This window comes from Coffea eugenioides, chromosome 1 (assembly GCF_003713205.1).
Source record: "Coffea eugenioides isolate CCC68of chromosome 1, Ceug_1.0, whole genome shotgun sequence".
NCBI classification, from domain to species: domain Eukaryota; kingdom Viridiplantae; phylum Streptophyta; class Magnoliopsida; order Gentianales; family Rubiaceae; genus Coffea; species Coffea eugenioides.
Genome location: NC_040035.1, coordinates 43,509,820 through 43,533,596, shown reverse-complemented (window position 1 = coordinate 43,533,596; position 23,777 = coordinate 43,509,820). Strand labels below are relative to the sequence as shown.

Genomic DNA, 23,777 nt, shown 5'->3' with positions numbered 1-23,777 from the left:
AAAGCTAAATATAATTAGAGAGTTGTCGACAAGAGATTCGAGGGCTCCTACTTTCCGCTGCCTACATTGGGTTTGTTTGGATTGTGAATTATTAGAGATATTTTTACTGTAGCACCTTTTTGTGATGTGATGTATGTGAGATAAAAAGGTAATTGGGAAGATAAAAAGGTGTATTGAAAATTGTAACGATGATGTAAACAAATATATTTTGTAAATAAACCGCAATCCAAACAAACCCATTGAGAGTTTTCGATGCTAAAATTAATTCGTGGATAACAAAAGCTAAATATAAGAGAAAAATGAGTAGTAAGAGGCAAGAAATACCTAATTCAGAATTGCTAATTTGCCATCAAATCACGCTTCTAATAAGAGCAACTCCAAAGTCCTACCATTAATAGCAAAAGGGATAGCACATAACGCTGTGGTCCCCAGGAGTGAGTATCTAGTTTTGTACTTACGTCACGGGCGCCCCATTAGTCAAAGTCCGGTCAACACAAGGGAAGGGCGTCAGCGTCAGTCTAAATAAAAATCCAAAAAATTTCCAACAAAACAAACGAACCTACCGCTCCATAATTTTTTTTAGGGATTGAAAACATCGTTCACTTCGCCTCCTCTTTTCGCTGCTTGCATCAATAGCGATGTAAACGACATCGTGTCAAACAGTCCCTCTCCCTCCGCCGGAAATATCTCATAGGGTTCCTGCTTCGGGAATTGAGACCAGGCAGTGGTCGGAGAACTATTAGAGGCAACGACGGTGGAGGAGGTTTCCGAGGCGGACGGAAGGTGAACATTTCGAAGCAGCCACTCCACCGTCTGGCCGTTTGTGCGGTGGCCGAGCTCGCGAGTGAGCTGGAAGATACGGGCGGCGCAGAGAGCTGGCAGCCGCACACGGTGGCCACCTCTGGTGGCTTTCAGCTTGTTTTTACTACGGCCGTCGCCTTTTCCATGCTCGTTGTTGCTGTTAGTTCTTCTTCTCCTGTTCTGCTCGGAGGAACGGAATGGTGAGCTGGAAGCGAGTTGAATCGAGTGAGTTTTGGTGAGTTGGCCCTCCTGAGTTGAAAATGAGGGTGGGGTTGAAACACCACCATTGTTGGAAATGGTTGTGAAGTAGTACTTAGTCGCCGTCGCCGTCATTGGAGCAGGAGGAGTGGTAGTAAAAGGTGGGGCCATAGTCGCTGGTAAGGCTCCGGAGAAGACAGAGTTTGTTTTAACTTTGAACTGGGGAGGGTTTTGATTTCTAGGGATTTTTGGAGACGCGGGACAGGCCTCATTTTTATGGGTAGATAATTTGTAGGTAAAGAGTTGTAATTTTTTATTAACGACAAGAAAGCTACTTAACGAGAGTTAATATTTGATTACTGACATTAAAGCTAATTGACAAGCATTTTAAAAGCATTAATTTTATATACATTGACCGTTTACGTGGGACAAGTACCTGACGAATGAGCATCGGCAATGTAAATCATAATTATGCTTCACTATTCCACTATTTATTTATCTACTAACACAGCAAATACATAGATGTACGAATTTAAGCGAAAAAAAATAACAACTACACCCGACTATTTTTGGAATTTGTAGATCAAAGAGCTGTTCATGTTTTACACTTTTTTTTTTTTTTTAAATCCTCAGAGCGAGTTTATTTTACACTCGTAGATTTTGTTGAGTGATTGTGTTAGCGTACATATTATAGAAGATGATTATGATCGATGACTGCAAAGACTTGTGTCACCTAATTAAGTGTAGGGTATTTGGGTAAGAGAATTAAGAGTCAAAACCGCTAGATCAAGTACTTGGAAAACATTCAATAGCTACAATTTCAAAATGAACCAACTTCATTGACCCAAAAGAAACATGGCCAGGTTGTATGGGTAGCTTTCTTGGCCTTTGAAGCCAACCATAGGAGAATGTCAACAATCATCTCGAAGTTTCACTGCACTCAGGCTCAACAGGTTTGGAAGTTAGCTCCTGTGCAATGGGATGGAATCCAGAATCTAACAGGATGCTTCAAACAATGGTGGGCAACATTAGTGCAAGCCAAGTCTAGGAGAGAAGGAAAGCAGCACATAGCTCTGACGGCAAACATTCTCTGGCAACTATGGAAAGACAGGAATGTGCTGGAATTCGAAGGAAAGGAAAAAGGAGTAAGAGTTGTACATAAGGCTAATTCAGAGTGGCTGGAGTTTGAAGAGGCTAGCATTGGAAAGGAAGACAGAAGCACACCAGAAACAGAGGCAGCTAATTTAAGTTTGGAGGAGGAAGAGGTGGAGGATAATGGAATAACAGAAGTCCAGGTTGTGACAAAAAAGGTAGGGGAGGGTCACAAGCTAGGAATAGGAATTGTGGCTAAGCAGGAAGGTGGAAGAAGAATAGCGGAGTGGGCGCTAGTAGATAGGAGCTCAGCAGTGACTATCCAAGATGAAGCCATAGGAGTAAGATTGGCTCTAATAAAAGCAAGTCAGCTGAGATGGCCAAGGATCAAAGTTATCACTGCCAACAAAAGGCTCGCTGCCTTTCTAAAATATGGGACTGGAGATCATCCAAATATGGTCACGCTGGTGGAAGATATTCTAGCATTAGCTTAAGCTGTTTCAAGTGTGCTCCTTTGTTGTAAGGGATACTAGTAATATGAATCTATGTAATCAGATTAGTCTTTATGCTCTAAGCATATGTATGGATGAGGAGAGAACCTTAGTTCCTCCTTAAGTGTCATGGTACACTTGGTATAGTTAGTTGAGCCGTTGCTCAAATATTGTAAAGTCTCAAATTTCTATGAAATATCATCTATCGTTCCGGAAAAAAAAAAAAAGGAATCCCGTGACATTTCTTCATGAAGGAAACTTGTAAGGGTTGCATCTGCCACCACCTCAATGTCTCTGTCAGGCTTATGAAACATTTAAAAAAAAAAATCATAACCCTACGAGCAAAAGAACAAGATATAATGATTGTAAAAACTAATAATAAATTAGAAAATACACCTGCCATAGCTGCAAGAATTGCCACAATATGCAATCGATGAGCATAACCAGACAAAAAAGCTTGCCTGCCCAAGCACCACAAGTAAGGTACCTGGAATATTATGAGCTGTTAAGGAAACGTGTAATCATCCTCTACTGGATTGAGCCAATTACTGTCAGTTGTGGTTTCTTGACAAAAAATGATAAACTTTGTGAAAATTAACCCACTGCAGGAACAAGTCCCTAGAAAGTTTCGTTAACTTGAGCAACTAGGGAAAAACAAAGATTTTCCATTTAACACAAAAGCAGTGCTATGAAATTTGATCTAGTTATCAATCATAACAACTTTGCTTGCAAAACAGTATGTGCACATTTATTGGAACATATCAATAATACTTGGGACATATGAATTGCAGCAATGGCATACCGGGACAGTCGTTCTAACAGAGGTTGACTGGAGCATCTTAAAGCACGGTCATATACAGTCTCAGTCCTTCTGGCAACATCATGCCAGCTGTACAGTTTCTTCATCTGCCACAAAATTAATCCAAGACAATACATTTGATAGGTATATATAAAATCTGGGGATATAAATTTCATCTCCCTAGCACAGTGCATTGTATAAGCATTGACAAGATAGGATTACATTTCAGTGTTTTGTGGAAGGACTGAACAAGACCGAAGATAAAATCAACTAACCAAATCTAATTGAAAACGTAGTTTTTTGTTCCTTTACAAATTTGTTAACTCTATTCCACTTTGCAGTTTGTGCAATACCACTACGAGTTTGGGAATTGAGATTGGGCCAATATATCATTACGTAAGCTCAGCGGAAATAAATTTCAACTTAAAAAAGAGGCCAACAGTTTATGCTCACTCACACGCAAATGCATAGTTTCTGGATCAATCTGGGGAAGTATATTTATAGCCTTTGTGATTGCTTGAACCATATCACTAGGATCTGGCTCCGCAAGAACAATCATATCATCTGGAAGAACCTGATAACACACGAAGGATAAAAAATCAGCACATCCTATCGTGTAAGCTTTTATTCCCTTCCTGAAATAAACTAGCCAAGAAAATTAAAAATGTAGTGGACATGCCTCTGGGACACCTCCAACACACGTACTGACAGTCAATAATCCACAACTAGCAGCTTCCAATATGGCTATACAAAAAGCTTCAGTCAAAGAACTGCCAAGGTAATTGCCAGAATCAGGTCTTTGAAGAATTAGTAAAATCTGTCACACAGATGCATAAATGAGCGCACGAGAGAGAGAGAGAGAGATGATTTATTTAGTTAACTGGGTCCAACTCTAATAATGCTAATTATATCGTAGACCGGGGAAATTGTGATTTTTAAGGAAGTACAGAACCACATTTTCGTCAGCAAACAATCCCTTGATGACTAAATTCTGAAAATATCAACTTCTAAAGGTTTTCAAATATCTTCTTTTCCAAGAAAAAAAAAAGATCAGTATTAAATCTTCCGCAATTCAATATTTCATTTATGCCCATAATCCCAGAAAAGAGAATCTTAACTGAACTATTAATTTCTCATTTCTTTCCCTGAAAGAAAGTCTCAAATGAGTGAAAGTTTAGCAGAAAATGAAAAGGTGCTACATTAAATATCCTTTCAACCACATAAGGATTATACCTATTTAAGAATATATGCCCAGTTATCAAAACTGATCGCACATTAGCATGGGGAACAGCACCCAACATATCTACTCGATCTTGAAGGGAGTGTTTTTCCCTCATTTCTTCAAGCCGCACCCTTTTAGGACCATCTCCTCCAATGACAAAGCGAACCTGCAAGCATTGAGAAACAATGCTTGAGTCAACTAGAGAGTTGGTAGATGTGGACATTTATATAAAATTGGAATGCATTGACAAAAAAATCACTAGTTTCCACTTCAAGGACAGTAAATTTGAGAAGTAAAAAAAATTTGGCACCAGTCTTAATATATGTCAGATATCAGAAGGACCCACCTCATATATTTTCACCTACTTGCAATATTCTTCTCATTGTATAACACTTATTAACTACCAAAGGAGAGTCAATTTCATCACCAAGTGTATGCAATATGAATATCTAGAGCCAATAAAGATATCATAGCTGATCACACTACAGTAAGGTACAGAATTAAGGGGGAAATAATTACCAGATAATCCTACAGCATCTCTGATATAGATTTTTAATGTCATTATTAGAGCAAAGCTTTCTTCTACCACACACACACACTTAGCAGGGATCATGACGCAAATAGTAGGGGAGTTTTCTGGCTGCAGGAATATTACTTATTTGAGCTTGTCCATTGGGCATGCTATAACACCAGACTTGAAGAGAGAGGTGACGATGCTGAAGTTGGAAGAAATAAACCATACAAAAGGGATTTATATGCCTCACAAAATAAATTTGGGAGGTTATACAATTACATGCTTACATTGGGATGCAATCGGCATACTTCAGGAATTACTTCAACAAGCAGATCTGCTCCCTTGCGGTAAACCAACCTACTTATCACAACGATAACAATTTCATTGTTGCTGAGTCGCTCTGGAGCAGGCTTGAACATAGCTGTGTCCACAGCATTTGGAATTACATAAACTTTTTCAGGTGGCAGCCCAGATCTTAAAACTGTGTTTTCCTTACTTGTATGAGATACACAAATAGCTTGGGTCACATCTGCCAGTGTAAATTGCAGTACCTTGTTCATATGAACGCTGCCCACATCAGCAAAACCATAAAGAGAATGATCAGTAAACACAACTTTGTATCCCATTGTCCTTGCGTGCATCAAAGCTTCATGGCATAGAGTTGAGAAGGCTTGATGTCCATGGACCACTGATATCTTTTCTCGAATTAAAATTGTCCTTATTATTGGAAGAGTCCCATAAAAGGTTGGGAGTGTGTTTTGCATGAGAAATGGTTTCCATGGCACATAATAAACTTTTAGGCCACCTGTCATATATCTCACTCCACTACGATTGTTATAAGCATGAGTCATGACAACCACCTGCATTCATTGTTTAGAAATGATAAGTTAACTGCTTTATCCAATTAAACTCATAAATGAGACTTTTAGATTATCCTTTTGTTTAGATTAATAAAATACCAAGAACTCAAATTGAAGAAGAAAACATGAAAAACATATAAATTAAGTCCTAACAGGAAGACAGGGTGAAAGACAAAGTGAAAGAAGAAGACGGACACATTTGAAGAAGTACTAAAGCCCAGAAGGGAAAAAAAATAATCCAATAACCAGATTAAAGTCTAATTGACGAAAAGGATGGTGGATATTTCACCTAGATCTCTGCATGGATGTTAATTTTACAACAACAATCAGGAACAGACTACTTAAAGTTCTTTGTGGAACCCTTTTTTGTTTCTAATCTCAATATCTTCCTGCGAGAAACCAGATTCTAATTTTTAGCAAAACCTCTACTTTTGTTTTACTCATAACAGCATCAATTTTCAGGTTGTTTATCTTGAAAAGGCTGCACGTACTGCATGGTACACCAGTAAAAAATTAACCATCCCCAGAAACTTCAAGCTAAACTTACCTTATGGCCGAGCTCAATCAGGCATTGTGATAAATAGTATATGTGATTCTCCACACCGCCAAAGTTGGGAAAGAAAAAATCAGAAACCATCAAGATTCTATGCTTTCCCTTTTCACTCATAATGTCTGGTATCTTCAAACCTATTAATGGTTTTTTGTTAAAAAAAGGTAATTTTCCAAAAAAAGAAAGAAAGAAAGAAAGAAAGGTTCCCTTATCAGTATATCAACAGAAATCAATACATGGGCCAATATTCCAGGTGGGTATGGAAGAGAAATACGCAAGCAATTCGATTCAGTTCCAGATAGCTACTAAAGCATGAGCCTTGCGGCATTTTATCAGATACCTGGTGGGCCTTTTATATTTCATTAGCATTTACAAAAGACAAACTTAATGTAAAGATTACCTATTTAAAAACGACCAACCGAAGAAGCAGGAGGCAATCTTAGGTTCATGCAGAAAAACTCCATTTGCACGGAGCCATGATAGTACAATTTCGTTGCAGAAGACGATCCAGACGGTAGAGGTTGGGTACAACTTCGGATCTGCAGTGATGAACCGGTTCTCAACTGGCCAAATTACCGATTTGGTCACTACTCTTTTGTTGGTATTTGGGACATAGCCATATTGGTCCAATAAGTAAACCGGGCTTTTTTTTCGTTCTGTGCTGGTTTAATGATTTTTCTTAATGGTTTTCCTTTTTACTAGAGGTTGGGGTCCTTGGGGACAACTTCGGATCTGCAGTGATGAACCGGTTCTCAACTGGCCAAATTACCGATTTGGTCACTACTCTTTTGTTGGCATTTGGGACATAGCCATATTGGTCCAATAAGTAAACCGGGCTTTTTTTTTTTGGATCTGTGCTGGTTTAATGATTTTTCATAATGGTTTTCCTTTTTACTTCTCTTGATTAGTATTGATGGATTTTTTTTTCCCGAAAATGAGGAAACTCTTTTGAAAATGAAATGATTTATGAAGAAAAAAGCCATTATGATTACAAACATTCATGTAAATAAACAAAACATGAAATTTTGAATGTTTTTTATATTTTGGACAATGTTTCAAGTACGTATGATAGCATATCACTATAAAAAATTTCTTATAATTAATGAATAAAATATTATACAAAGAAAACTTTGAAAGAAAAAGATTACCCTATTTCAGGGACAGGACAATGTATAACATTTACACAGTTGCTAACTCATACCGATCATCTATCAATAGTATTTTAACTTATATTGTCGTATTAGCTAACTTACAATATTTAAGAAATTGGACCTGACGCACAAGCCAACGAGTTAACTTATAATAATTCTTATCGATCATTTACTAATAGTGTATTACTTTTAAGTAGTGCGATGATTTGAATGCAAGTGCATTCTATATAAAAAGCAAAATTTTTTTCAATTTTCATGTGTAGACTAAAGTAGTACTACAAGTTTTTATATTTAGAACAAGTTTCATATCTTGTTTAGTTTGTTCTAAAAACGATAGTATATGCCTTTTTTGCAAATATCTCGAGAAAAGAGTAATCAAATGCAGGAAAGTATGGAACTATAGGAGTACATTTTTGCTCATATATGTGATGACTATTTGAACCGGTAGTGAAGGCCGGCTCGCCCATGGGACTCTGTGGCAACGAATAGTATAGTTATTATCTCAAGCCTTGAACGGTTGAGAGTCGCACCCAGAAAAAGACACCCGGCTTTTTCCTTCACAACAGTCTCTAAACGGTTCTCGAGCTAAAAGAATCTTCTGGAAACTCCTCACTCTCTCTATAACCCCCTAATAAGCCCTAGTAGAAATCGTCACCAAACGAATCCCACTTTTGCTCGTTTTACATTCCCTCGCCCCTTATCCGTTCACAAACACCCAAGAGAACCCACCCTAGCGATTCATCAAGAGCTTACCCAAAATCTTGGTGAAATGGCATCAACCAATGCTGTTTGCACTGCCTCAATCCTGTCCACTCCCTCAAAACAGGTAAGCATTTTTTTGGTGATTTTCTTGACTTGGGTTTTATTGTTTGCTTTTGGTTTTATTAGGAGTTTTACTGATTCATGTTTTTGGGTCTTGCTTTTCTGGCAGGGAGGTTTGAGGGGAACGAGGATGAACCAATTGCAGGGGCAGAAGGTTAACTACAAGCCCACAAAAAGCAGGCTTGTAGTCAGGGCTGCAGCTAAAGAAATTGCCTTTGACCAGAATTCCAGGATTGCCCTTCAAGCTGGAATTGATAAGCTTGCTGATGCTGTTGGTCTTACTCTTGGTCCCAGGGGTAATTTCTTCTTCGACGACAAATTTTCTGTTTCAAGCTCTGATAATGATTGAAGTGCTGTTACTTATTTAGCTTCACCTGTGCATTTCTTTTTGAACTGTTTTGCGGGCTTATGATATTTAGAAAGTGTCTGTCTTGAATCCCACTTGACTTAATTGCAAAGCAAGGATAGTCTCGGTTTTTGTCATTCCTCCTGTGCTACTGCAATTTGTTAACTGAATGAATGCGTAAAAACCTTCTGGGGCGATTTCGTCTTAGGCATCCTGGAGTGTATTGCTTTAGGATGTGCACCTATAAGCTGTGAAAAGCATTGTTCTTTATGGTCGGTTAAGTATTTCTATATGGCGAGCTTTCTGAGCATAAAGAAGGAACGACCACCACCTAGACAAATGTTGGACTTAATTTTCTTTGACAGCATGGAAATAGGATTTTCAGCAACTGGCATCATGTTTACTTCAATCTTGTCATGGTTGAATTTATTTATTTTTATTGATGATTTTTGTTAAGAAGCCAAAACTTGTACCTTATTACAATTAGGATGCTGAGCAATTGAACCATCCTGCACTCCTGTAGCATCGGCTGAGTTGGAGGGTGATTTTACCATAATCTGTTTTAATTGGTGGTACATGGTTTGGGGTAAAAATCTAGAACTTGGGAACTTAAGGAACTCTTACCTTCTCTTGTGTGGTTGGCTGTTGTTCCATATGAATGCATGAAAATGCTAAAAGTCTATAGCTGTAAATTTTCGTGTTCTGCTTAGACTTCCTGCTATTTTAATTGGCGATTGATGTCACTACATGATGAGTTTATGTCTTCAAAAAGATGAATAGGTTTTGTGGTTTGTTGTCCCACAGGAAGGAATGTGGTATTGGATGAATTTGGAGCTCCCAAGGTGGTTAATGATGGTGTGACTATTGCTCGAGCTATTGAGTTGCCTAATGCCATGGAAAATGCTGGTGCTCAATTGATTAGGGAGGTAGGATCATAGTTTTCTCAGCTGCTATTTCGTTGATGTAGTTTGACGTACTTTCCAGATTTTGGTGCTTTATCGGATAATTTACAACTATAATTGTCTTCCCTGTTAATTGCTAGTAAGTTTTTGACATGTTGAACTACATACTAAAGGTTGCAAGCAAGACGAATGATTCTGCTGGTGATGGAACAACTACTGCATCAGTTCTCGCTCGTGAAATTATTAAGCTTGGTTTGCTGAGTGTTACTTCTGGTGCCAATCCAGTTTCTGTGAAGAAAGGCATTGATAAAACTGTACAAGGTTTGATTGATGAGCTAGAGAAAAAGGCCAGGCCAGTTAAAGGTCGTGAAGATATCAAAGGTATATTTTTTGGCTCTTATTATGTGGATCCAAATGTATTGTCCATTTAGTTCCTAGTTTGATGTCACCAGAGATTCGTATTGATGTATTTCTTCCTCTATATGCAGCCATTGCTACTATCTCTGCTGGAAATGATGAAACTATTGGAATCATGGTTGCTGATGCAATTGACAAGGTTGGACCTGATGGTGTCTTGTCCATTGAGTCATCCTCTTCCTTTGAGACAACAGTCGATGTGGAGGAAGGAATGGAGGTCTGTTCGAGCTGCTTCCCCATGCCTTTCCCAAGTCTTGATATGAAAATCTTTTTCTCCTGCTTTGCGTTTTGTTTACTTGATAATTGTGATTTAAATATGACTTGGTCATTATTCTTTTTGACATGCAGATTGATAGGGGATACATCTCTCCACAATTTGTTACCAATCCTGAGAAACTAATTGTTGAGTTTGAGAATGCACGGGTATTGGTCACAGATCAGAAGATCTCTGCTATTAAGGACATAATTCCATTGTTGGAGAAAACAACGCAGATAAGGGCACCTCTACTCATTATTGCTGAAGATGTCACTGGAGAGGCTTTGGCCACTCTAGTTGTTAACAAGCTTCGAGGTATCCTGAATGTTGCTGCTATCAAAGCTCCTGGGTTTGGTGAAAGAAGAAAAGCCCTTCTTCAAGACATCGCTATTGTAACTGGTATGTCAATATTATCATTTTATGCATGCTAGAAAATGAAAGATGTTATTCAGCATCTTTTGTCTTTTTGGGAATCTGGGGGAGTCATACGGGAAGGGAGAGTGTTGCTTGTTTGGCACTTAAAGAGGGGGAAACAATCTTGACCACTTTTTTAATTTCCTTCTTTAGTTGGGCAGGGAGGGGGGGATGGTTGTGGTTGTCATGCATCTTGGGGTAAGAATGCAAAAAGCAGTCAGTTGAGAATGTTATCTGCTAATTTTCTTGTTTACTTTCTAATGCAGGAGCTCAGTTCCTAGCTCAAGACTTGGGACTGCTTATTGAGAATGCTACAGTTGAACAATTGGGTACTGCGAGAAAGGTGACGGTCACTAAGGAGTCAACAATCATCATTGCTGATGCTGCATCAAAGGATGAGATACAGGCTAGAATTGCACAGATAAAAAGGGAGTTGGCTGAGACTGATTCAATATACGATTCTGAGAAACTTGCTGAGAGGATTGCTAAATTGTCTGGTGGTGTTGCAGTTATTAAGGTTGGTGCTGCGACAGAGACTGAGCTTGAAGACCGCAAACTCCGAATTGAAGATGCCAAGAATGCTACATTTGCTGCTATTGAGGAAGGTATTGTTCCTGGTGGAGGGGCTGCCTTAGTTCATTTGTCAACTTCCGTTCCTGCAATTAAGGACAAACTTGAAGATGCTGATGAGCGGCTAGGGGCTGATATCGTGCAAAAGGTAAGGAATGCACCTTAGCTCTTTAAGTACCCTAAAAAATTTTGTTTCTGTCATTTTGAGTGAACTTGGTTGATTTTCTTTACTGATTCACATGCACTAATTATTTTCCAGTAGGCTTGGTAGTAGAGTTGATTTACTCCAAGACAGTTAGACCGACAAGCTTAACTTGGCAAAGCTAGCTCCTCAAGTCATTCATAGAAATGAGTCTTTACTAGTTATCTTTATAGATTGAATTGAAGAGCTCAGTGGGGCAAATTGCTAGGTGGAAGGAATTAGGAAAGGATTCTAGGTGACATCCTTCTTGGTAATTATTGAGATGGAGTGATTCAAAGTTGAAAGAAGACCTCATATTTCAAGAAATTGAATAGGAAAGTATCAAAAATTTTTAAATCTCAGAGGTAGTAATTTCTTCCCCTAATTTCTTGAAAGATGTAACTGGTGTGTTGCTGCTTGTTGGCTGTGGTTTGCAAATATTAACATTTTATCAGTTAAACGTTTTGCTTTTCTCTTTAAATGGGAGTAATGTTGATGTTCGCAAATTTTGTTGCTGTTGCATAGTTGTTGTGAAATGCCTGCCTCCAGTAACGCCTAACTGTGAACCTTTCTTTTAAATCTCTTGATGTAGGCACTAGTGGCACCTACATCTTTGATAGCTACAAATGCTGGAATTGAAGGAGAGGTGGTTGTTGAGAAGGTGAAGTCTTGTGACTGGGAACTCGGCTATAATGCGATGACGGACAAGTATGAGAATCTAGTAGATGCTGGTATAATTGACCCTGCTAAGGTGACAAGATGTGCATTGCAGAATGCAGCTTCAGTTGCAGGAATGGTTCTTACTACACAGGCCATCGTTGTGGAAAAGGCCAAACCCAAGGCCCCTGTAGCTGCTCCCCGAGAAGGAGAACTTGCAATTTAATCAGTGTTATATAGCTTCTTCAGGAATTTTGGGCAGTGAGTGTGTTTTGAGAAGTCCTACAAGGGAGGAACTAGGTAGAAGAACATGATTTGTTGGACCATGTCAGCTGGCCCTGGAAACGGTCCTCTCATTATTTTGTCATTTGTGTGGGTTAGGCTAAATTGCGAATGGAGGAAAGAGTTACAATGATTGGTGAAAAGGGGTGTTGTTGCTGATGCCTTAAATTTTACCCTTTAGTGGTAGCAATTCTAGTTTATCGGAATTTATCTTGTATAACTGCGAGTGTGCAAGACATCGAAAAACTCAAATAAGCAAAATTGATTAACATTTTTGCGAGCATGAGCTGAACTTCTGTGCATCATTCCTTAGCTGGAAAAGAATTGGAAAGCGCTCGTTGGAGTGTTTAACATCAGAAGATTACAGAAGGGGGAATTCAATTCACCAAATAACAATTTGAAAATAAGAATGTCGAAGTTAAACTTGCCGTTGAAGCCTTCTTCCAGGGATGTGGAAGAATGGTTCATGCTCTTGTCCGTGAATTCTCCCAAGCCGGAGCAGGTAAGATTGCCGTGGCCTCGCCATCGATAACCAGAGTATTATCGTCTTTGAAACATTTCGTCAAAAACTTTGCCCTGGATTTATGTATGTATGCATGTGAAAGAAACAGTAATGAGCCCACGAGGCTTATAGGATTTTCCTAACAAATCATGGGTTAAGTCATGAAACTTACATGTATTTGTTTTTCAGCTTCCTGATACTTGTTGCCTCCACTTCACCGGTGATCTCCTCCCCAATATAAACAGGCAATTTAAACTGCAAGGTTTGTGATACGTATACCGCCCCTGGCTTCAAGAAACGATCAGTTAAAAAGGAAAATAAAAAAGTTTACAAAATTTGGGCTGAGAAATTGCGAAAAAGAGAACTGACAAAATGAAATGCAATGATCCTAGGGAATAATGAAGCCACGAGCATTCCTGGGACTAATATGTCAGCGAAACCGGCAATTCTGGCACATTCAGGTTCGAAATGTAAAGGGTTCCCGTCCAAGCTTAGCTTGGAGTAGTCCACAACATCCGAGTCTGAAAATGTTCTGGCTAGCTTCAGAACCTGTCCGGTTTTCAGCACATTCGGTGCAGATGAAGAGTGCAAGAAAGCAGAGAAGTGGCCGGAGCTAGAAGCTAGATGCTTCATCTTGAGCATTGTTCTGAAGCAATTCATCAAACACGTAGAATGCGATCGATGCTGGTTACAATAAATCAATGAGAGGGGAGAAGGAAAACGTTTCAAAGAGTTAGTTATTCTTGGGCTATCGGTTCTTGGTTGTTAGTAGCATGGTTTTTTTGCAAAGTGAGGCAATGTTTGCCCATTATCTTTGTGATCCAAATTGATAGCATTGGGTCTGGGCTGGATGATGATTTTGGGTCAAGCCTGAATAACAAACCCACATTGTCCAACAAACTGATGAATCCTGCAACAGCTGAAAACAAAAACCTGTACTGTCAAGATCTTTTTTTTTTTTTTGATAATGAAAACTGAGCTTCATTAAAGTAAATCTGCTTTTGCAGCGTACATAATCTCCTTTGGGAAGTTTACAAACCAGACGTGGCTTCCCTCAATTGACAGAGACAAATGAGACAATAAATGAGCAGGAACATTGTTCTTCCTTCTTACATGTGAAACCCGTCTGTAGGAACATTGTACTGTCAAGATCTTTGAAGCTCGGTTAACTGAAAAAATAAAATAATGCGTTGATTCATAAAGTGAAAGAGTGACAAATGAAGGTCCCCATTTTGGCCTGGCTGGTGACTTTAATGACCGGCAAAGATTGGTCAAGTGCAATTGCTGCACAAGAAGGGTGCTGTCCTTTTAGTCTCGTCAGCCAAAAATAGACACCGGGAAATTTGGGCCGGTCAGGTCAACCAACTAAAATGTTTAGCAGTAATGGAGCGATATTTGGATTTGCGACAATCAGCTCTTAGGTCCACTATCATTTTAAAGTGACATTTTCTTTCTTTTATTTGCCATTAAAACACGATTTGGATTATGTTTGTCAGTATTATTATTATTATTATTGCCATCTCATCTAACCGTGACAATTCTAATCCACTATTCCTGCTGAAAAGCAAGCGGTGGTCCTCTTTCATTTCTCAATGTCTCTTCAAGTATATCAAAATTGAAAAACGGCTATTTCAATAAAAAATCATTCTTTTTTTTTTGTGTGTTCCTTATTCAAGAAAGACTTCAAACCTTACAAGGAGAATGTAAGAATTCGAAAGTCGAATTTCATGGACACCTAACTAATATCTCTACCGGTTTAACCGGATCCAGGGAACATAAAGAAATATTTTTTACATTTAAAATTCATGAGCGAAATGAGTAGCATTGGTTTAAAATTGAGATGAAGCCAGCGCGATGCGCGGCTTATTCTAAACTCAAACAGCCTCAAGAGAAAAGATCAAAAAAAAAAGCAAGGAACATTACATTAGGGTAGTTCAAAGTTGGTATCTGTCTACTAAATCAACCATTGGCAGCTTAGTGATTCAACAGGTTGGTTCTTGAATCATTTAACATTAATTTACTCTTTTGATAAGAGACTCATGTATGAGTGAAAGTTAAAATTGACATGTAGCTTACACATATTGGTGTACTGAGATCAACCTGCTTCTTACTTAACTGCTGAAAAGAACCCCTTAAATTAATCTAACATGTAAAAAGTGAGAAATTAATCTGTCCATTTGACCAAGCAAGGAGCCAAAATTTGACAACACAGAAATTCAACAAAGACTACTAATCTGTTCACACCTTATGCGGAGTTGTCTTGGTGGTCCATTGCTTTGCTGGGGTGCTTTTATTTTGGGCAATGGGTATAAATGATTGATTAACAAAGAAGGTTTACCTCTTTCAAAAAGTTTTCATACGAGTCACGTCTTGAGGGAAGTTATGCTCTGATTCTCGAATATGGCCCCATTTGATTACTGCTTCAAAATCCCAACAATCTTCATTGGTTTTCCCCGTCCGGTTCTGCTTCGCTTCTTCCGCGTCAAGAGTCTTGGTGTGAAGGTAAACGAAGGAGAATTTTGTTTTATGAAATTATTACTATTGAAAATTCTCAAGTTCATGGTGCAACTTTTTTGTCTTCCGGACCAGAGCACAATCAGCTCTAGAATCTTCATTTGACGAGTTAAAATCGTTCGTACAAACGCATCGCGCTTTCTCGTCTGTTCTTTTTGGAGCACGGCATATTTAATCACTAATAAATATATTATAGCGGCCTTTTCTTTTGTATACCATTAATAGCTTCGTTTGGATTGAGAAATTTGCTAAAAATTTAAAATTCATCCAAATCGTTATGTAATTGCTTGGATTGACTGAGAAATATTTGAATTTAAAATACTCCAATTATTTAAATACAATACATTTTAAATATTAGAATAATTGGTGATTTACAAATTTAAATATCTTCTAAATAATCTAAGTAATTAGAAAATTTTGAAAGAATTTGAAATCTTTCGTCAGATCCCTCGATCCAAACGCAATATCAGATCATATAATATACTTTCAACACTCAGACCTCCACTGAACTAATTCTGAGGATCAGAATATATGGTACACCTTTAGATGACTCTTAATTTCTTTCGACTTAAATTTGAAAGTCCACGACTTTGTGCTTTTTAGCTTCAAGAAATCAAAATATTGTTCCCTACATACTTGTGCTCATTTGAAAAGTGTAATTAACAGTCACAAATTGTTCCCAGCAGACTTGTTTGATTTCACACCGCCTAGTTACGAAAACGGACTAATTATATAACTGGAAATTGGAACTAAATTCGCCTGTTAGATATATTCAAATCAAATTTAGTATATTAATTATCTTCTTCCAACATTGGTTTAAAAGTTCTGGTTTTGTAGTGCGGAAAGAATAAGTCGGATAAAGAAAACATATGGGAATCCCTGCAGTAAAGTCATTTAGGTCGTCTTTCATTCGTTAAGAAGAGAGGGAAAAAAAAAAAGCCCTGATTTCCCTAGTCTTTTCAATCGACAATATATGATGCTATCGCGCATATTTTTGTCAAACAATTTCTTTTTCAACCGCAAAACAAAATGCTGCACTTTTTTTTGAAAATGACAGTGCACGGAAGAATCAAATCTTGAATGTATAAAGCTTGAAATTTCAGCCCTTCTGCATAACATTGCAGAATCAATTCTCATTTATGGTAGTACGCACCAAAAACAGAAATTCTTGTTCTTGGACGTTCAAAGCTTTGCAGTTCTAGAAATCACTCGACAAAAAAGTTTACGTGCCTTAGTTTTTAATCGAAGAACACAAAGAACAGATCCATGTTCATTCCCGAATATGTTACTTTCAAAAATAGCAGCTAATTAAATCACTCGGGTTCATAGTGCATTCGTTATCAACATCAAGTGATACTAAGGCTTGTGAGAACAATTCTTCACTAGAGGTTCCAATTTCCCCCCTCCCACAAAATACCCTGGAAGAAAAAGACTATCATTAGTTGACATTTACAATTTCCTAAATTTTTTAGGGGTTTCACATTTAATATGAAAAAAATGAATATCATGATTTGACATGTTGCATTTAATATAGAAATTTTGTTTGTTTGTTTGTATTTTTGGGGTTAAAGCTAAGGTGTGTTTGTTGTTTAGAAAATGTAGTCATCATTTTGGGCAAGTCATAACTCAAATGGTTTCGGTAAATGTTTTACATCAAGAAAAGTTTCGCCTTATTGATGCCATTTCATTTTTTCTTTTATTGTGGGTGCTAAAAGTAGAACTCATTAAAGAAAAATTAATCTTTTACAAAACGAGGCAACAACGCGCCTCTATAGTCATTTAGCGTGTTTGGATTTATCTGATTTCAGATAAAATAATTTGCTTCACAAATTTCAACCACTTTTTAATGTTTTTAATTATTTTTTTATTTCACATACATCACATCACAAAAAAAGTGCTACAGTAATTATCTCAAATGAATCATCTAAATAAACTCGTATCCAAACAAACTCATTATCTTGCTAATGTCATTGCCTATGAAGTCTTGGTGCTTGGCTCTTACAAGGGTTAGGAAATGTCATGGAGCAAGCTAACCTACTATATTTGTACGTAAGGATTAATCTTTTTTTTTTCATACTGACAGTGTATATTTTAATTTTTATATATAAAATAAATTTTAAAATTTATACATGTGATATGCATCTATTTCTACTAGTGTATGTATTTTAGTGCATGAAAGATAAATCCTTATAATAATTAAAAAATTCAAATAAATGTGTCCTTAAATTTGATTAAATTTGAATCCTCTCTGTTTAGTCAATGGCTCGAAACTTATCTATCTATTCCTACATTTACACATTCCTATGAGTCAAACACGAGAATGAAATATGAGACATTTACAACATATTGTTACTTAATTTGAAATCAAATTTATGTAATTTCAAGTATCTTTATCAAGCCCCCACGTGAATGGGCTGGTGGTTGGCGCCTCCTCCTCGGGACCGTTAGGTCCTGGGGTCGAACCTCCGCAGCAACATCAGTTCGCCGTGCATTTAACGTGCTAGGTCTGGTTGGGGCGCTGGACCGGGCCGGAGTGGGGATTAGTCGGACCGCCTTTACGGACTTGACCCGGACACCCCACTCCGTCGACAAAAAAAAAAAAAAAAAAGTATCTTTATCAAGTTTGTTATTGAGTAGTATATGAAGCATCATTATAGAGTGGCACTTCAAGCACTCGAGTAGCTGTGTACGCACATTGAGGACAGCAAGGAACAATTTCTGTCCTTCTGGTTGAAGCTACCTCGTACGTATGAAGAAAGCAATGAAAGTTGCCTCGAAGGAAGCGGCAGAATAGATCTAAACTGGAGATCCTTGGTCCATTAGGGATGGGGACATCAGTGTAATTCCCCATCCCTAAACAATTGGTTGTAGTCGCTGATGAGGTCCATCTCTATTTGTTAGAGGAAGTATGAATGTTGATGAGTTAGGGCCCGCAGGATGCCCAGGACTAAGGTGTGGTGGTTGTTGTGAGTTGCCAAAAATTACCTTATTCTAATGCTTAACCACTGCTGTTAAAGCTGAAATTGCAGAATAGATGGAATTGGCACTGGCATGGTTAGAACTGAGCATGGTTTAGCCAAGCAGCTTGATAGTGAAATAGGGGTAATATATATACCATTAGATGTGAAGTACATTAAATTCATCAACCAATTGTTTAACCGTTGAGAAAGTTTAACAAGCACAAATCACTTTAGATTTCTATTTTAGTGAATTCAAAATTTTGCCTGTTTTTTTTCCAATAAGTAGATTGAAGAGGTGATTTCCGAATAGTTGAACTGAGTCAACCTGAAGAAGTGATTTCTAGTTGAAATACCGAGTCAAAGGAATCCACCCGTCAAATCTACAATGTACAGGGCTCTGTCCCTCGATCCTACTCTGACGATCAAGTCAGTTCGGGTATTCAACTGTAAACTCAAAGTGGTTTAAGAACCTCAAGTGTGTGTGTGTTTCTATGTATGCATACCTTACCTACGGATAAATGGGTATTTATAGTAGGCAGAACGGTGGGAAGAATGATGAGTTCCGCTTCCCATGGACCGGACACTAACAGGGATAGTGTCAAGCTTAATAGACAAAACATAGTAGTGGTCATGTCATTCTGTCACGTCATGTCATTCCATAATGCAGAAATCAGCTAAACCGAAGAGAGCCGAGATGTGGAAGTAGAATGGTGGCCGAGCCAAGGTGAAGCCACCATTGGAAGACTGACCTCGGCCATAGGTGAGGCAACAAGCCGAGATGGCATAGGCCTTGAGAAGGTTTCCTCGACCAATCACTAAATCGAGGAGAGCCGAGATGACCGCCCTTATAGACATTTGGAAATATATATATTTCTGAGCCTACACGTATCATCATATAGTATAGATGTTTTTTGTATTGAGTATCCAAACTTATATATGAACATTGTGCGGGCACTGAGGATGGCCGAGCCGGTCCTTTATTACCTAAGACGGGGGGTCGTTGCCAGTTCTGGTCACTTCAGTTAGACACTGCATACGGGTAACCGATGTGACTATCACATCCACTGGTACCTCGGATCGAGGTTACGCATGACACGACAACCGAGATCCTGTTGAAGAACCTGACACCTGTATGACGGACAAGACATCTGACGGGACCTGTCTACTGCTCCGTCTTGTCAAATTAAGGCTGGACATGCTCAATCCCTGCCAGGTCCTAGGAAATTGGAGCACACTATCCTTTTCTCCAATTTGTCCCCTATAAATATCATTTCCTCACACTCAGAAAGGGGACGGAGAATATACTGTAAGAATCTCTCTTCAAAATACCCCAATCCTAACTGATACCCGTACTGACTAGACCATCGGAGGAGAACCGGAAGATACAGCTCCGTCTCTGATAATTTTAGCAGGTGACTTTTGAGGTAGCTGCACCCCGATCAGGAGAAAACTTCAGCTGCTCGGCACAGCTCGTCAACCCAGGAATCAACTCTTCAGGCATCGATCAGCCTTTTCTGAGTTGATATAAATGTTCGGTAAGGTTGTTCTGATACCAACAAATAACGGGATCACAAAGTAGGGTTATACTCCTGGTATAACTTTGATGCTTAAGTTAGCTACTGAAATAGGACATAAGGAGTTCGACAGTGAGTAAACAATAAGTTTTAGATATATTCAGCTACCTTCAGAGAATGGAAGAGGGACTGAAGAGGTGATTTCTGGTTTAACGAGCTGTGCTGAACGGCTGGAGTACTCTCCTGCAGTGGGGCCCGGCTACGTGGAAGACACCTGCTCAAGTTATCAGAGACGCGGTTGTGTCGCTCGACTCTCCTCCGACGATCTAGTTAGTTTTGATAGGTGTCAAAGTGGAAGGAGTTAATGAAAGTGATTCTTACAGAATATTCAGTTGGCCCTTTTCGAGTGAGGGGTTCCAACATTTATATGAGACAACTTGGAGGAAAAGATAATGGGATCGAAGTTCCTAGAATCTGACAAATACTGAACGTATCAATATGATGGGACAGGTCTGTGCAGGGGACAGGTCTCATCAGATGTCCTGTCTATCTGTGAGTGTCAGGGTCTTTGACCAGATCTCGATTGTCATGTCAGATACAGTGCCACTAAGAACAGTAGATATAAGAGTCACCTCAGTCATCCGCAGGTGGAGTGTAGCCGAGGTGACCAGAACGGATAGAGATAGCCCGTGAGATGAGGGGATCATCTCGGCTCGAGCCGAGATGACCATCACTATAAACTATTTGCAGGAAAGTGGCTCGGCTTAGTTAAGCCGAGCCAGGATGACCATCCCCAGGGACATTTATAAAAGGAAAAATGGTAGTACTCATTGGTATCCAAACTCCTCGTGAGCCAATGTTTTGAAAACCGGATCGGACCGGCCAGTTCGATCGGTTGAACCGCGAACCGGCCATGGCACCGGTCCGGTTCAATGACATTGTTGACTTTGCTAGAAAACCGGTCAAAGACCGGTTGAACCGTGAAAACCGCCGGTTCAATCCGGTTTTCAGCTTTCCTTTTTTTAAAAAAAAAAAAATTTCTGTAAAATGCAACTATCAAGATTCGAACCCAAGACCTTTGTAATAAAAGACCAATGTATTAACCGTTGCACCATCACATCTTATTAGTTTTTTTTGATAACTTATTTATATAAAGCAAACACTCATATTTCTTTTTTCCATTTTTCTTACAAAATCTCATCCTCTCATGGCTCTTTCTTTTTAATTTTCAACTCTCTCTCTCTCTCTATCCTCTTTTCTTTTGTCACTCCCTTTTTAATCAAACCTCTTTATTTTTAATTTATTGATATTTTCTTCCATCTTTTAATTTTGTTTTTGTCCATTAAATTGAAAAAAGTTAAAAAAGAATTTTTTTTAACCCAAATTATTTAATGCCACAACCACTCACTTTTATCTTATTTTTTGTTTCTTATCAAATTTACATTTCTATTTTCGATTTTCTTGACTTCCTTCGAACTCCAAATTTTCTTTTTTAAATTGCAATCTCTAAATCCCAAAACGTAAATTAAAATTTAAGTTCATAATATCTAAATTCTCAGAAACATGAATTTTGTATAATTTCAAAATATTGTGATATTTTGGGGTTGGATTTAGATATAATTGAAATTGAGATGAAATTTATTTGTTTTAACTTATAATTTAAAAAATTTATTTTTAAAAATCCAAGTTATTAAAAAATAGTAAACTTTTCATCATATAAAATATTAAATTAGTCCATTACATGTCTTATTTTGTACATATATATATTTATATAAATTATTTTTAAAAAAATTCATTGAACCGAGGTTGAACCGGTCCGATCGGTTGAACGTCGACCCTTTCACTTCACCGGTTCAATTAACGGTCCGATTTTTAAAACATTGTCGTGAGCCCGACCTATCCTTGTAAGGTGGCAGATGTCTGTCAGGTTTGCCAAAAATCATATCAAATAGTTTTCTCCTATCAATCTTGTTACGTCACGGCCGAACTATCAAGAGCTAAGACTTCCCGAGCTGCAACAAAGGGAAAGAGCAACAAGAAACGATCCTCAACACCATGGAGTCGAGGAGGTTTTTCCGAGGGCCCACAAACATATTACTTAAGAATGACGCAATTGACCAAAAAAAATGCTCAAGCCTTAGAGAATTTTCATTTCTCGTAGGTTTGCTTTTGCATACTCCATCCTTGATGTGCAGGTGCTACTTATTGAGGTAGAAACAAAAGTAATGTTCGTCGCACGCAATTATTCCCCAAGCCGCGTGTGCTACGTGACTTTAATACTTTACTTGGAAAGCAGATTTCATACCATACCTTGCCTCTTTGGTTCCAAAGTTTCTTTTCTTTTCTTGTGATCATTCCCATTCCCACTATTGGCGCCGCTAGGTTACGCAAAACAATAAACAAAAGGATAGACCGAAACTCTAGTCTATCTACATTTTCTTTTTAAGTCCTTGTACTATTTGTAATTTGACCCATGGCCCAAAAGTAAAAACTAATTGTCATCAACTAGGATTAAACTTTATGACCTCAGTAATAACCATCTTTAGTTGAACTGTCGATATTGTTATCAAAATAAACTCATAAATGATAGATTGTACTCCTTCATCTGTCCGTATATATGTATTGAAGCAATCTCAACTAATATATCAAAAAATTCGTATAATAGTAATTTGATCTTTTAAGTTTTAAAAGAAGTGATTTATGCGCTACAATTTTAACGTTGTGTATATATATATTTTTTTTTTGAACGAAAAGACCAAAACACGTTAGCTGTTGTCTTTGGACTCACTATTTTTTTTTTTAATAAAAAAGTTGAGATGCTAATTTGCGAATGCTTTATCTATCTGGCGGTATCTTTTTTGGGGTTCTGGTAAAGTGCATAAATCATTTTCCATATTCAAATAGTCCAAGGCTGAAAGTATAGATAGAAACTGCCTGACGCCTGTGGAGGAAACCCCAATACTTTTCAGATGGGGAGAACAGTCGAATGAAATTATGAAATATTGAAATGACACATTCTTGAAAAGCGTGCCAGCCTGCAAAACCCCGTCCTTGGTTTACGTGGACGGACCAGTTTTAATTCCCAATCGGATTTTTACAATTGCGCGTGCAAGTTTGGAACATCTTCCCAGACATTATATCATTTTTGGAGTATCGTGTAAATACATGTGTATGTTTAGATAGAATATTATTTAAAATAATTATTATACTAATACTTTTTGTGATGTAATGCATATAAAATAAAAAAGTAAATGAAATTATAAAAAATTGGATTAAAAAATATGTTTATGATACAACTAAAATATTATTTGAGATAATTTCGCAATCCTATTTTTATGTTTAAGAAAAAAAAACACTCTTGCAGGTGTGTTTCGATACACAATAACTTTCAAATATTTTGTTTACATTATAATTGTATTTTTTAATTATTTTTAATTACTTTTTTATTTTACATACAATACATTACAAAAAATTATAATAATTATTGCACATAATATTTCAAATAATATACTAGTTGAACCATAATTATAAAACTTCGCTCGATCGATGGTCGAATCAGTCAACTTAATGGATCCGCCGTGAGACCGGACTAGATCACCAATTAGATCGTTCTAACAACAAACTCATTGATCAGTCAACGATCAACGGTTCAACCGATAAATCCAAAAAACCTATCGGTAAAATTGCCAGATGAAATAAATATTATTTTTATAATATAAAATATATTATTATATAATATAATACACCTAATATGCAATCCAC

At 37.8% G+C, this 23,777-nt stretch overlaps 3 protein-coding genes across 5 annotated transcripts; 1 reads left to right on the top strand and 2 right to left on the bottom strand.

Moving 5' to 3' along the window:
• Positions 1–2,624: 2,624 nt before the first annotated feature.
• LOC113778043 (phosphatidylinositol N-acetylglucosaminyltransferase subunit A) lies at positions 2,625–7,115 on the bottom strand. 3 transcript variants are annotated; one of them, XM_027323332.1, is made up of 9 exons: positions 6,928–7,115; positions 6,525–6,664; positions 5,405–5,977; positions 4,615–4,769; positions 4,061–4,151; positions 3,839–3,955; positions 3,385–3,488; positions 2,979–3,069; positions 2,625–2,884 (listed from the first exon to the last, which is right to left on the bottom strand). In XM_027323332.1, exons 2-9 carry the CDS (start codon positions 6,642–6,644, stop codon positions 2,771–2,773), a joined length of 1,365 nt encoding a protein of 454 aa, XP_027179133.1. In that variant the 5' UTR covers positions 6,645–6,664; positions 6,928–7,115; the 3' UTR covers positions 2,625–2,770. The 3 variants fall into 3 exon arrangements, with proteins under 3 accessions (XP_027179133.1, XP_027179211.1, XP_027179292.1); XM_027323410.1 differs by having other exon boundaries at positions 6,947–7,115; XM_027323491.1 differs by lacking the exon at positions 6,525–6,664.
• Positions 7,116–8,268: 1,153 nt separating this feature from the next.
• LOC113763617 (ruBisCO large subunit-binding protein subunit alpha) lies at positions 8,269–12,808 on the top strand. Its single transcript, XM_027307491.1, has 8 exons — positions 8,269–8,504; positions 8,610–8,796; positions 9,651–9,772; positions 9,922–10,129; positions 10,237–10,382; positions 10,514–10,820; positions 11,102–11,553; positions 12,179–12,808. Exons 1-8 carry the CDS (start codon positions 8,448–8,450, stop codon positions 12,467–12,469), a joined length of 1,770 nt encoding a protein of 589 aa, XP_027163292.1. The 5' UTR covers positions 8,269–8,447; the 3' UTR covers positions 12,470–12,808.
• On the bottom strand, positions 12,514–13,776 carry LOC113763626 ((R)-specific enoyl-CoA hydratase). Its single transcript, XM_027307502.1, has 3 exons — positions 13,397–13,776; positions 13,200–13,315; positions 12,514–13,101 (listed from the first exon to the last, which is right to left on the bottom strand). The coding sequence occupies exons 1-3, from the start codon at positions 13,685–13,687 to the stop codon at positions 12,990–12,992; spliced, it is 519 nt and encodes a 172-aa protein (XP_027163303.1). The 5' UTR covers positions 13,688–13,776; the 3' UTR covers positions 12,514–12,989.
• Between the last annotated feature and the right edge of the window lie 10,001 nt (positions 13,777–23,777).

Excerpts from the sequence above, each read along its gene's own strand:
- LOC113763626 (XM_027307502.1), bottom strand. The coding sequence starts at position 13,687 with ATGAATTGCTTCAGAACAATGCTCAAGATGAAGCATCTAGCTTCTAGC. Across the intron at positions 13,316-13,396 it reads GGATCATTGCATTTCATTTT|CCAGGGGCGGTATACGTATC; the intron begins GTCAGTTCTCTT and ends CGTTTCTTGAAG. Across the intron at positions 13,102-13,199 it reads AAGCTGAAAAACAAATACAT|GGCAAAGTTTTTGACGAAAT; the intron begins GTAAGTTTCATG and ends ACATAAATCCAG.
- LOC113778043 (XM_027323332.1), bottom strand. The coding sequence starts at position 6,644 with ATGAGTGAAAAGGGAAAGCATAGAATCTTGATGGTTTCTGATTTTTTC. Across the intron at positions 4,152-4,614 it reads GGGCATATATTCTTAAATAG|TTCTTTGACTGAAGCTTTTT; the intron begins GTATAATCCTTA and ends TTACCTTGGCAG. Across the intron at positions 3,070-3,384 it reads CTGTTAGAACGACTGTCCCG|GTACCTTACTTGTGGTGCTT; the intron begins GTATGCCATTGC and ends ATAATATTCCAG.
- LOC113763617 (XM_027307491.1), top strand. The coding sequence starts at position 8,448 with ATGGCATCAACCAATGCTGTTTGCACTGCCTCAATCCTGTCCACTCCC. Across the intron at positions 9,773-9,921 it reads GTGCTCAATTGATTAGGGAG|GTTGCAAGCAAGACGAATGA; the intron begins GTAGGATCATAG and ends TACATACTAAAG. Across the intron at positions 10,130-10,236 it reads AGGTCGTGAAGATATCAAAG|CCATTGCTACTATCTCTGCT; the intron begins GTATATTTTTTG and ends CTCTATATGCAG.